General features: G+C 38.7%; 1 protein-coding gene across 9 annotated transcripts in view; it reads left to right on the top strand.

Moving 5' to 3' along the window:
* The window catches only part of PROM1 (prominin 1), a 65,337-nt gene that overhangs the window by 24,401 nt on the left and 26,628 nt on the right, over positions 1-14,308 (top strand). For all 9 annotated transcript variants that reach the window (XM_074865828.1, XM_074865822.1, XM_074865824.1 and 6 more), the window contains exons 4-7: positions 2,029-2,055; positions 3,592-3,797; positions 10,996-11,116; positions 13,827-13,890. In XM_074865828.1, coding sequence (XP_074721929.1) covers positions 2,029-2,055; positions 3,592-3,797; positions 10,996-11,116; positions 13,827-13,890 — 418 coding nt within the window. The remainder of the gene's footprint in view (positions 1-2,028; positions 2,056-3,591; positions 3,798-10,995; positions 11,117-13,826; positions 13,891-14,308) is intronic.

The following is a 14,308-nucleotide window of genomic DNA, read 5'->3' as shown; positions in this document are numbered from 1 at the left end:
AATGACAGCTGTAATCCAGCGTAGTGGAGACACTTGCTAAAATACTGTGTGGTTATAGAGTGGCAAATACAGTATTAGGTGTGCTTAGGAAGTACAACAGATATAGGCCATTTACAGGTCCTAAATTTGACCTGAATACAATGCAAAAGTTTAAAACAAATTTGGAAGAGGAAAATCTGAGGGACTTTTTACTTGTCTTGATAGAAGACAGAAGCATCAATGAGAGGTAGCTGTGAAGAGGCCAGTATGGCTGTGGGTGTGCCCCTGGACGAATTTCCAGTGGGGATAGGGAAGTGTGAATGTCAGTGAAGGGTGTGGGTAAGTAGTTAGAAATGTTGCCTGTAGTTTTGATCACTCAAATTCAGGGAGAATGAACTTGGAGTAGGATGGGTTCAGAAAATGTGTATTAGGATGATCTCAGAAACACACAGGTCTTCAGAGGAGACTGGAAGAGTTTGCTTAGCTTAGCAAAATAACTGATAAGGGGGGTGGTTACTCTTTATAAATAAATATATAAATAAATATACTCTATATAAATAAATATGAAGAAGAAACACCAGGAAGAAAAAACTGCTATTTGGGCAAAAGATGGTGCTATCACAGAAGCAAAGGGGCAGAAATGGGCTATCCATGTAAGAAGACTTGCTAGTTCACCAAGCATTGGGAACAGCCCTTCAGTAGCAAGAATGGGAAATCTGCTTCTGATATTTATCCTGTTAAATTTCTACTGTTGTTCCTCGGTATCCTTTTTTTTTTTTTTTAAACCTATTTGTAGAACGTGTTAGTGACCCAGGAGGCCCTTCCCACTTCTGTGCTGTATGTCCCTGTGTTCCCAGTTGGACTCCTACCATTAATGTTTCCCCGTCCCCTGTCAGGAAGAACAATCTGCCAGGACAGCCTAGCAGCTGAGCGCAGCTGCTGTGCTGGCCCAGAGGGGGGCCAGCTTGCTGCTGCTGCCGCCATTGCTTTACTTCTGTTGGAAGATGTGCTTACTTAAAACCTTCAAAATCCTACTTAGTACCAGATTTCTAAAGGAGGATAAGCATTTGTTTTCCTCCTGTTTAAAGTATAGCTCCGAGTATGAGTTGGAACACTTTAAGCATATTGTCCAGTAGAAGCTTCATAAAGATGTGTGTGGTGCTGAAAAAACTTTCCTAAGATTTAAGAACATTTTCTGATTCTCATGCATCAGGCTTTGGGTTGAGGGGTCTTGCTGTCTTTAGCTCATCCACTTCCCTTTTCTGCTTATGAGAAAGGGTAAAGCGTTATAGCTGTGAACTTGTTATACAAAGATGAAGGGGAAAAATACAGGAAACTTTATTTCCATTCTGGAAACAAAAGAGACATTGGGTTCTTCTGAAATTCCTGTCATTGAATATTTAGTTTTTGGTGTTTTTCTGAAATTACACCTAAGAAATCAGTTAAGAACCTGATAAATAGACTTCCTCAGTCTTTCTTGAATGCCTTTTCTTTTTTACTTTTGAATAATTTAAAATAAACCTCCGCCCAATTACTTAAAAGTGAGGGTGAATTTTGTGTGTAATGTGATATGGTCTCAAACTGCTACTAAAACTGCTGCTTTTATGCCCCAATAAAATAAGTGTTGAAGAAGTTAAGAATATCATAGGTCAGTTCTGACAGGTGGAATTCATGAAGAAATCACTAAACCACGTAGTAATGCAATCTCTGTCCTTCTGTAGGATGTGTTGGGAATTACATGAAACACGCTCAGCGCAGAAATAACTCATCTGTTGTTGTTTTAAGTTGGAAATATTTGTTGGACAACTAGATTCCTTTCACTTACCAAGGAGGCCAGAAATTACCTGCTATGTATTTTATTGTAAATAATTTTCTGTAATTATTTAATGGTGCTTCTATGCATTATTTTACTTCAGTGGCTTTTTGTTATTGTTTCTGTGTTGTTAATTGTTTTAGTCATGGTTAATTATTCATTATTCACATGATATTTTTTTTTGTGCATGCTGCCTGTGTATTACACACATTCTCCATTTGTTTTGACTTCCACAGCCAGAAAATGTTGTCCTGACTCTTCAGGTAATGTCTTATGGTAGATGTACAGCTCTGAAAAAAAACTAACCATGTCTGTAAGCACTACTTCTATCAAAACATCCATAACTATTTTTAATGTTACTTAAAATGTGTTCTTCTATCTAACCTATTTTAAAATTTATGTTGTCAAATAATTCTTAGAGTGTTCAGCTAACCGGAGAACGGTAATTCTTTTGCAAAATCTGGCCAAGTTCTTCCTAGCATCTAGTTTGTATTTTTCAGAAGGGATTAACAGCTTTTAACCAGCAGTTGTTAATAATAATAATACAAAAAAATGTATTTCATCCTAGAATTGGTAATTAGGTCAGAAATTTGCAACTCTGCTAATGGTGGTGGTTGCTGTATTTGGATCAGTTGGTAATTAGGGATTGTGAGGGAGGGCATCAGCAAAGCTGGAACTGGAGCATGATTGATAGCTTGTGAGAAATTGTAACTAACTTTGCAGGACAATACACAACCTCAGTTTCATCCTTTTACTGCCAAGTTGCCCTTGTGCTGGCAGATTAGTAAAACAGAAGAGGACTGAAAGTACTAGTGTGAAATTCATTCTAAAATTGGGAAAGGAAAGGAGAAAAGAGATTTATCAGGGAAGAAAGACCACTGGGACATGCCCACACTGTGCTGTTTAGCTCTGTGCACAGACACCTGCCCAATCTGGTTCTGGATGTGTTGGCTTGTGTTCGCAGCAGAGGGAAACAGCATGGCCAGCTCACAGCTTGTCCCATGGAAGCCACGTTGCCTTGCAAGGGGGCTGTGCCAGGGCTGCCTGGCTTCTTGGTCCTGGGGCACTTGCACTGCTTCCAGCGTAAAAGCTAGTTAGGATACGTTGTACTGCATTGTTCCCTTTCACTCCTTCCAGCTTTTGAAAGCATCCTTTCAGTTGCTGCTGCTTTGCTGTTTGGCAGCAGAATAAATATCTTTACCTGAGAGAGCTTAAAATCCACTCCTTCATGTTTTCCAGTCCCTAAGCAGTTTTAACTTCAGCAGTTTGGAGAAACTTTGCCGTTGCAATCCATCATGCAGTGAAGTACTTCCCTTGGTAGTTCATATGAGCCTTTCTACTCATAACTGATTAAAAAGGAGAACAAGCTAAGCCTTCTTCCCTCCTCCCAGATGAAGTGTTGATCTAGTCAGCCTTGCTGACATTTGTGGAGCCTTTTTGGAAACAGATGTGAGAAACAATAAATTTGGGGTCCAGGAAATCAAATGTCTTAATTTTTAGCCTGTTTCAATTGCATTGATTCACATTTGTTTCTTATGAGCATATTTCTCTCTTAGCACTCACTCCTGTAGTTTACCTAGCTAATATTCTAGCTAAATAATTATTAACTATCAGTATCTACAATGTTATGTATCTTTTTGTAGAAAAGTTGTCAATTACTGACACAATACACCAAGTCCATAACCTTGGTAACTTAGTAGATGGTTTAGTCTGTAGTTTGATTTTTAATTATTTGCTCTATATTGATTGCAGTTACTGTGTGATATCTGCTATTACCACTATTTTTGTCTGAATTACAGGCCATCTACTATGAAATCGGTTTTATAGTCACCGCAGCCTTGGGATTGCTATTTATTTTGTTACTGCCTCTTGTGGGACTTTGCTTCTGTATGTGTCGTTGCTGTGACAACTGTGGTGGGGAAATGCATCAAAGACAGAAGAAAAATGCTGACTGTCAGAGGAGCTGTTTTGCAACATTTCTTTTTGTTGCTTCTTTAATAATAAGGCAAGTGTAACAAAGACAACGTATGAAGCTTGGTATAGCACTAATTTTGCAGTGTCATATGACGAATAATGTTACTGTATTGGCCTACAGGTACAGAAATTATTTTATTAGTCTAAGTAATATTATTGCTTATTAAAGAAAATGTGACTGCATTAGAAAAATGCTACTACCATTGCTATCCCTAGGTCATTATGTACTCACTTCAGAGGAATGTAGGTGTGAAACAAAAAAAATTAGGCTTGAGTTTGGCAAATGAAGTTTTTGCCAGTCTCAAAATGGCAATTGCAGAATGTTGCGTTAAACTTATGAACATAAGATACTGTGTCCTATGTTCAATTACCATCCCATAGAGAACTTGAGGTACAACATACTGCTTTGTTCTCGATAGTGTAGTAGTGGTGAGAAAAGCAATTGTGTGGCCTCCTTCAGCACATGCTGTCCTCCAGATTTTCTTATTAGTTCAAAATAATGGGTTTTCTTTTGGGCACCGAGTTGTTTAAACCATGCATGCACTCACTGTAAAATCCTGGTGTTTGGAGACATTTTTGCACTATTGGTGTTAGGAGCATACTCCTGTTCTGTGCTGGGTGTGGAAAGGGTGATGAAGGATTACAATCAAGACTTTTCTTTTCCCTGTAGGTGCTTTCAAAATACATTGTTTGCTTTTAGGCTTTTTATTTTCCTTCAACTTCTTAAGATTTTCACCTGCCTACTATCCTTATTTTGTGATTATATTTTTTTTTTAAAAAAATCAAGTCTCTTGATCTGTACTGTGTGAGTGTTCAGTCAGGTGGGACTTACTTTGTCACTTCACTGTAATCTAGAAAATTTTTTTATTTTTACTACTGTTTGTCATGACAAATTGAGACCTTGCCTGTGCTCAAATGTAGGCCACACTGATATTGGATATGGGAACATGCTCTTTGCTCCCTGGCATCACTAACAAACATGACACTTAAGTTGAAGACTGGAATGCTGAATGGTATTGTAGGTGATAGGTGCATCCCTGCCATAATGACAAAACAGAAATTCTTCATAGTACAATGGTGCCTCAAAGAAAGTAAGTTATTAAATTACCTCTCAGCATGCCAAAACTGAAGGCAGCCTACAGAGCTTGCCAGCTATCTTTACACTGTGTTGCAGGATGCTCTTTTGCAAGATGTTATGCTCTGGTTATAATGGCTGAGGAATGTTGCCTGTCAGCAGAGGAATCAAGAGGTTGTCCCCCTTGTTGGTCTCTTTAACTTGCGCATTTGCTGCCAGCTATTTTTGTAGTATGAAGCATACCCGGCATTGATAAGTGCTTCTTCCCAGGTCATGACTGGCAGATCCCTAGTAACATGCTTTCCAGGACTAGGGAAACTGCCTCTCTAACTCATCTTTTTATATTTCCTTTTGTACAAGACATCAGGAGTATCAGATGCTTACCCTAAGGGAGGGGTTGGTCTGAGCTGTCTGCAGGTTTCCACAGGTGGAGATAATCTCATATGACTCCCTGTCTAAATCTCTAATGCTGTGAGTGCTGTGCAAGGCAAGATAGGACTTTAAAGGGCTAATATTACTGACCACTCAGGTCTCCAGTACGCCTCCATACAAAGCAGGATTCTGCTGCCCTTCCTGGATCTTCTTTCACAAGGGAAGAGAAGATGCTGTGCCTGGATCTATTTAAGCCCATGTCAGCTTGCTTACTGCTGTGCTGAAACACAAAAGGACAGTCTTGTTGGTAGCCATTGCCCCAACAAAAAAAAAAATGGAGAAAGCCTGAGATTTACTTAAACTGTTTCTTCATTTCTTATACTCTACTCAGACTAAGTCTCCTTGTGGATTTATTCTCTACTTTTCCCCCAAGTTAACATACAATTTCAGCTTAGGTGGAAGATTCACCTGTAGTTGCTCTTCGCAAAATCACAGTTCTCAAGGACTGTGCCACAGCTGAATACATAAGCTATGACAATCATCGAAAGAGTTTAGTCCTGTGCAAGTTAAATGCTTATGGCTACTCACAGACAGAGCCAAAAGAACAAAAACTTAAATGATCCCCGTTACATCAGAATGTGCCGTGAAATCACTAAAGCGGGTCCTCTCATTGTTAGGGTATAGTTTAAAGTTCATGCAGTATTGAGGACCTCCTTTGGGAGTATGTCTCCCAAACCCCTGACTGGAAAAGTGACTGAATGCCGTAGGCTCCTTCACCAGCTGCTGTCCTGCTTCAGAATCACAGAATCATTCAGGTTGGAAAAGACCCTTGGGATCATCGAGTCCAACCATCAGCCCTACTCTACAAAATTCTCCCCTACACCATATCCCCCAACATCTCATCTAAATGACCCTTAAACACATCCAGGGATGGTGACTCCACCACCTCCCTGGGCAGCCTATTCCACTCTCTGACCACTCTTTCTGTGAAAATTTTTTACCTAATGTCCAGTCTAAACCTCCCCTGTTGCAGTTTAAAGCTGTTTCCTCTTGTTCTGTCACTAATCACCTGTGAGAAGAGACCAGCACCAACCTCTCTACAATGTCCTTTCAGGTAGGTGTAAGGAGTGATGAGGTCTCCCCTCAGCCTTCTCTTCCTCAAACTGAACAGTCCCAGCTCCTTCAGTCGCTCCTCGTAAGATTTATTCTCCAGGCCCTTCACCAGCTTCGTTGCCCTCCTCTGCACTCGCTCCAGCACCTCGATATCTCTCTTGTATTGAGGTGCCCAAAACGGGACACAATACTCCAGGTGTGGCCTCACCAGTGCAGAGTACAGGGGGACTATCATCTCCCTACTTCTGCTGGTCACACTATTTCTAATAAGAGCCAGAACGCTGTTGGCTTTCTTAGCCACCCAGGCACACTGCTGGCTCATGTTCAGCTGCTTATCAGTTAGAGCCCCCAGATCCTTTTCTTCCAGACAGCTCTCCAGCCACACCTCCCCAAGCTTGTAACAATGCATGGGGTTGTTGTGGCCCAAGTGCAGGACCTGTCACTTGGCCTTGTTGAAGCTGATCCCGTTAACGTTGGCCCACCAATCCAGTCTATCCAAGTTTCTCTGTAGAAGGTGCACTTAGCAAGGTAGGCATCCATCAGAGTACCCTGAACCCACACCTCTGCCAGTGGAGCTTTGCTTTAAAGACCTTCCAGTGGAACATACATATAGACAGCTGCTGAAGGGAACGGCAAGGATTTCCAGGGAATGGACTTCTTCAGGATTACTATCTTAAGTGTATGTTCTGCATCTTCCTCTCCCTCTTCTTGCAGTGCCAGCCATTCTGGGGTTTTCTCAGTCAAAGAATCAGAACTTTGAAGAACAGGAAGCATAAGCCTTTTTTTTTTTTTATATTAAACTTTTTATTTTTTCAGTCCTTGGTATGGAAAGGCAGGTCCAAACTGTCTTTCCTTCACTGGGAAGTACAGGTCAAATGCATAGTAGAGAGTATTAGCAGGGGAAAGACTCTGAATGCAGAGCTTGCAATAGGTTGTGTATATAGACAACAACTGTTGAAAACTAGTAACATGGGGATGGCTTTTTTATGTGACAGCGTGCAAGTTCACACTGACATATATATTCTGCTAATGTAGATTTTAGATGATTTCAGCTAGCAGATTTTAGTCATGAGGAACATGATTTCTTCTCACTTTTCCACTGACATAGAGCTTTGCTAATTAGGATGAGGTTTTAATACTAAGTTTACTGGAATGATGTGTAAGGGAAATACAAAGATGACAGATTTTTTTTTTTATTTAAAGAAAAAGATATTCTACTTAAATCTGCCCTCTGAAGGTGGGGCATATGTGGGAAGTATACTTTCCTCAAGGAGAGGTATAAGAAACAAGACAGAAGACTTGTGATTACATACACAGTTGTTTATCTTAAAGTAAATAGGCCTTCAGTGTATTACTTTCCAGTATATGCGCTTTGTGTTTGAAATACTTCTTTTGGTAGATTGAGTCAAAAATACATGCAGTGGTTTTGGTAACTCACAGTTTTTATACATGAGTGTTGTCCTACAAAGTAGGATTCTATTGCTGAAGAGCACAGAATGTAGAAATAATCTGTCACATAGATAGATGAGTAGGTTTGATATTCCACATTTATCATTAAAACAATTATGTGCTTTTCTTCAGAGGTTAACTGAGAGTTTAGGGACAGAGACCTGCTATTACATCTTATTTCCTAGTCGTCTGCAAGCTTAGGCAAACACATGGTTTCTCAGGGAAAGAAATGTATTTTCATTAATTCCTCTACATTGTAAAAGCAAGGAAGGGACATTTGATATAAGTTCTTTCTTGAAGCTGTGGCTATTACTATGTATGAAGCTAGGGAAAGCCAAGTCTGAAGAAAGGGAATGATCCTTGGTATCTTGGCAAGTACCTCATGCAGGCTTCATAGCAGTCCTCTTGGCTTTGTAAGATTGGTAATGTATGTTGTTCAGGACCTTGGAATCGACACACTGTCAGAAAGAACTGGTGAAAGAGTTGGTACAGAAATCTCTAGCCCATTATTTTTTAAATTCATTAGTAGTGAGGAAGGTGACATTCTTCCAATATGTAAATTGGTTCAGGATTTCCATTCTGTGACTTGAAATTTTTTGCAAGCACAGCTAAAGGAAAAGCTTGAGTCACCCCCTGCAACTGGATTGGTAACATCTATATTGGTCTGTGAAACCTGACAAGAAATTAAGTGTGGAATATCTGACTCCTAAAGAGACTGTTTAAACAGTTCTCTAATCTGTTACAGAAAAGGCATGTCCTGCTTTATAACTTTCTTCTCATAGTTGCTTATTGAATGTTGCCTCAAGGCTCAGTTACATAATAAATAGATTTTTCCTCTCTCCTGTTGTGTGTTTGTTTAGTTACATTTAGAATGTAGCTGCAGTTGTTCTGAGTGCCTTGTCTGCTTAAACCATCCCTGCTATCTTGTTTCCTCCTGCTCCTTCCATTTAGGAGACTGAAGAAAAATGATCGTGGTCAGGTCTTACAAAGTACTGCTTTGTTAGCTTCCAACTGACCTTTCTGTTCTGTGAGCCTAACATTGAAAGGACATAAAAACGCTGGCTGTCCAAAGAACAAGGATGTTGTTATAAACTCCGAACCTCAGAGTGACATACAAATGTTTACTTTTCCTGATAGCTTGAGATAGTTTGTCTTCTGATTTAAAAAAGAAAGTTTTAAAAACAATTGCCATCACTATAAAGTGAAAAGAAATAATACATTGCATGTGTTCAAAATGAAACCACTTACTTCTGCTTATGTTGAAAGTTACTCAGTTTCTTGGCATTTTATGCGTTCTGAATTCTCATGCCATGGGTGGTAGCTGATGATAATGGCTGCTCCGAGTGTTGGTCATAGTGGAAATCAAACTATGCCATTTGCTGTTAGTTAAATAAGTAGAAACATAAATGTTGGTGTCCCTTTGTTAGTTAGTGACTTCTGGGAAGGTAGTTAATAGTCAGTTTCAGAGACATAGCTGTGAAATTTCGGGTAGAGAAGCAACTTCTTTATGTTGAACTCTGTCATCCTGTTCTGAGTATTTTTGGATATTTAGAAAAATATTAGTGAAGTGATCCTAATAGACCAGCACCTGTAGCATATAGTCTTGCAATCTCTCCCTGTATCATGCTCCGAAATCAGAATTTTCCTACTGAGAGTACTTGTCAGAGCAGTAAAAATTCTTGTAATTGAGACCAGTGTTACTGGAGGAACAAGCCTTTACACTGTGTAGAAAAGCAAAATAAAGATGAAGATTTGGTTTTGGATTGCTGATAAGAGGAGACAAGCGTCATCAGGGTGTTTGCTCCTGTCTTGCCTGGATATACAAATCATGTTATTTTAGGTATCCATTTGCTCTCCACCATCTCATTTCTCATTTATGTGGCTGTATTATGGCTTCCTTTGAGCACACATTATTTGGAGCAAGAATTATACTTACCATATACATTTTGCCCCATAGGGACCCTGGTATGGGTTTTCTCTAAATCTTATTTGAAAATATTAGTATTTAGGTCTTCTTGACACCCCAGCTCAGGAGGTTTGACAGTCTGGGAGGAGTACAATACCATTGGTGTTAGTGACTCCCTTCTCCTGTCCATCAGGCCTTTCAGGGTACTGCCTCTAGTACTGAGCTGTTGTACTGCAATGCAAAGTAAGAGACTTGAGCAAGTGTGCCATGCAGGAATTGCCTGTAATGCACCTGTCTGCATCCTGTAGACAATCTTTTGTCCTTTGGAGAGGTGTTGTGCATGTGTTGAGAGGATCTGTGCTGTCTACCAGTTAAATCTATGGAAAGTTAGTGCTCAATCCATCAAGTGGGTTTGTAGTCAGCCTGCTTTTGAGGCTATTACTTCTCTGGTGGCTACTCTTGATTATTCTGGTGCTTGTCTGAAAGGTTAGCTGTTGTGAATGTGAGATGTTTAAAAACAAAAAGTCATCCTTCTGTTTAAGTCTGGTTTACACCTAAAGTAAACAAAAAAACTAAGGATCATGTATGCTAAGAGAGCTTTTGAAGCCTCTCATGGGACTTTTAATTGCCTTTTTACTTACTGTTTGTGCAGATCTGCCATGCTGTAATTAGAATTTTACAGTGGGGAATGATCAGATGGAAAATAATCAGCAGCAGTGCTGACTGGAAGTCTAGCTCACTTGCCACCTTTTGTTTTAGTATCAGGAAGTACATATATATTAGTGTTAAGAGGGACTACTTGTATGCTTTTAAAATATCTATGCAGTTATGTAAGTAAATTGGGCCATATGAGTAAATGTTGAAGTTTTCAAATGTAAAACATTATTTTTCACAGCTAATTTATGAGCATTTACTTGTAGCTGTGTCAACATTAATAATACTTGTAAAAGAGCCTAAAATTTCTAAGTCTCTGTACAGTTTACCTAGGGTTACCTGTTACGCATTTTCTGACAGTATCAATGCAAATGGATAAGTAGCTGTACGTTAATAACTTCTGAAGACTTTGGGTTAACATTGCTTTTTCCTTTCTTCTTTTGAATTAGCAGTACAATATCGGTCCTTATGGCTAACTCCTGTACTCTGCCTCATGGTGCATGTGAGAACTTGTAGTAAGAAAAAGAGAATGTAAATTTATGAAGACCTTTATTTTGATAATGTAAACTTTTTTTTTCCCTGTAACTTTTTGGTTCTGTTTTATGTCAAAATGGGCATTTACAGTAATAAATAAATATCTATTATCTGTATTTTTTGTAGTGTTGGAGTGCTCTGTGCATATGCTGCCAACCAGCATTTAACTAACCAAGTCCGAGGAGCAAAGAAACTGGTTAACAGTAATTTTAAAGATCTGAAAATTTTCCTTAACGACACACCAGCGGTAAAGAATTTTTTCTTTATGGGGAATGGGGGTGGGAGGGAAGAGGTGTAAGAAGTATTGCAGAAAATAATTGTTTCTATTTTGTATAAATCACACCTGCAATATTTTTGTTTCTACTTTGTGAGACTGACACACAAAGAATAACTAATGATACAAGGTAAGACATTTTCACACAGCAGTAAATGTTTGGGAGTTATCCTGATGGATCAGCATTCTTTCAGCAACTTTTGAGTTGTGCTCCTGGAGTATGCTGTGATGATTCTTATAGGTCCTTTTTCCTCCTACTGAACTCGTGTAGATCGCTAGCAGAAGGTGAATCATTTGGAAAAATATATTTTTGAAAGGAATACATACAAAAAAAAAATACACGAAAACTTGGATTCCTTGTTGCTCTCTTCTGTTTCCTTGTATTTTGGACTTACTTGTATGTGCTCTGGGACTGAGCTACAATAACTTCTTTTCAAGAAGTATTTTTGACTGTTTTTTCTTAAAACCAGTGTAATACTGTGCCGTACTGAACAGGAAAGATTCTCTCCTTTCTACTTTCAAACTTTCCTTAGAGTCCCAAAAGCAGTCCTCTGCATATTTTTTTTGCATTGAAAGAAAAAAAAAATGCTAGTAAGGAAGACTTGTGAACTTTCCCATGGACAAATTTCAGTTCTTCTCATGGATTAGAGGAAGAAAGTCCAGTAGTCCTATGACCTTGGCTTTCATTAATTTTAATTAAATTAATCTGTTTTACTTCCATGTAACTGATAAATTAGATATAGGTGGAATTCACACAACTATGTGGGATCCACAAGTGTGGTAGCATCCCAGTCGCAGTAACTCTGGGCTGTTTTTCTGCTGACAGGACTGTATGAGAACAGGAGACATCTGGGGATGCCATTAAATGTTTGCATATCTGGAGTTGTTCTGTATACAATTATTAATTTGCTCATAGTGTTGTGACAGTCTAGTGATGGAGGTATATGGCAGGAAGTGGAGGTCATGCCAACAAACCTCTCTCTTGAAACAGAGTGCCTTTCATCAAGTCTGGAGCTGACTCAAGGCACAGAAAGATGTAATGAAACCACTAGACTCCACAGCACGCTGAATGCCAGCAATAGGAAATGTTGGAGTAGAAAATCTGTTACATAAAAGTAACTATCTTAACAGAGAAAAAAAAAATAGACACTGCTAAAAAGTTAATAAAAACACCTGAATTATTGAATTTAAAAGTGTCAGGACTCGAACACTTGTGCCAGGGATTCCTCAAAATCTCACTTAGGTAGTAGGTTTTTAGTTTCTATGCAGGATTATTAATTTTTCTTTTTTAGACGTGATGACAGTGATGCAGTCACAGGTATATCTTCTAAGTCACTTTGTCAGACAAGATACAGGAGTAACATGTATACACACATTTGTAGGAATTTATTGAGGATAGACTTCAGCTTCTTGAAAAAGTTGCAGAATCCAACTAATTGGCTATAAAGCTTTGAAATCCTAACTGATGTCCTTGACTTACCAGGATGAGGTGTACAGCATATAAGAGGATTTGTAAAAAGAAGTCACATGTTAAGAGTTCATGTCATAGAAGATTTGCGGACTATGAGTATAGAGTGATAACACTATTAGTTATACAGAATCGCCTTTTGTCTGTGACATTGCTGGAGACAGTGCAAAACCTGCAGCCCTGCAAAATTTTAGTCCTTAGGTTAGCCTGGGAAGACAAAGCAAACAAATAAACAAAAATATACCTACAGCCTTCTTAGTAAGAAATTATCTTTTTTTTTCTCCTTCTTTAGAAACAGGAGGTCTGTATCATACTTTGCCATTTAATTACATCCACTACTGTGTGATCAATAGGTTGGTTTGAGTGTGGCTTTTTGTCTTTTTTTTTCCTTCACTCCACAAAAAGTTTGAGATTGCAGGCCAGATAAACTTTGGTACACATTTGAGTCACCCATTGAAACCCGTTTGTCAAGTGTGTTAACTTTTACATTAACTCAATTGTGGTAGAATTTGTAATGCATTATTTTAAACATGCAGAAATCGATGAAGGTTATTTAATGTCTTTTCAAAATTAGTACAGTAAGATTTCCACTTGGGATGGTTCTTTGTTAGCGTTTTGTCCAAACCCATAATCTGGTGATAACTAAGTTGCTGTTTTATATTGTTATGGTTTCTTGGTAGAGCTCTGGGCCAAATCCAGCTGTGGGTAAGGAAAACCATTTGCATTAAGACAGAGAAGCCAGCTCCTTTCCGCAAGAGAAGCTCTGAGAGGCTCCCCAGATACAAGCCAGGCTGGTCGGTGATTGCTTCAAAATTACCACCCCATCAACTTGCCACATGCCTCTCTCTGTGAAGTAGGAATTAATGCTGCTAGAAAATCAAATAACAGAGATGAAGACATGCAAAACCTTATTGACCTGACTCACTTGAAGCCTTCATAAGGCCACAGTTCCTGCTACTTAACACTTTTTAGCTGAATCGTTTACCTCAGAGATGTTCCAATTAAGTAGATTTGCCAGTTAAACACATCTTTTGCTATGTGTAGTTCTGCCAAGCAAGGTTTTAAAATACTTAGTTAACTGAAAGCAGTAGAGAGCCAGGATTTTGGGGGTTTGCACATATTTTGATTGTTTCAAAGTGGCAGTTTGACTCATTATTTGAAAACATTACTTTTTTCCAATTATTTTAATAGGTTTTTTTACCATCTTCTTTTCAGCAAATTGACTACTTGGTGAGCCAGTACAACACAACTAAGGATAAAGCACTCTCTGAACTAAATAGTAAGTACTTTGATTTAAGGGGGGGGGCGTGGGAGGGGTAGCAATGTGTATTTAAAGACTTCAATGACATGATGTAAATAGCTCATAATGCAAAGTGAAATTTTATTTATGAGAATGTGGTTTTCAAGCAGAAGTGCTGTTCTCAGTGGTAAATGAGACTAAAACCCAAAATTCATTTCACGTAAAATGTGTTAGAGATGGTATTATGCATATTGTTTCCTGAAAGAAGTCTTTTATTAAATTGCTTATACAATAAGTCAGGCTAATATTTTATTTTCTTTTTTATACTTCAGTAACTAGTAGTACGTAATGATCTCTTTAGAATATTGTTCCTCAGTTTTTACCTATGGAGCCAGATGTCAAGGAACAGAGCTACTAGCTGTTTTGATGGTTCCAACGAGTGAGAGATCTCTGTATT

This window comes from Strix uralensis, chromosome 4 (genome assembly GCF_047716275.1).
Source record: "Strix uralensis isolate ZFMK-TIS-50842 chromosome 4, bStrUra1, whole genome shotgun sequence".
Taxonomy (NCBI): domain Eukaryota; kingdom Metazoa; phylum Chordata; class Aves; order Strigiformes; family Strigidae; genus Strix; species Strix uralensis.
The sequence above is the reverse complement of the archived record's forward strand: the minus strand, read 5'-3'. Positions and strand labels throughout refer to the sequence as shown.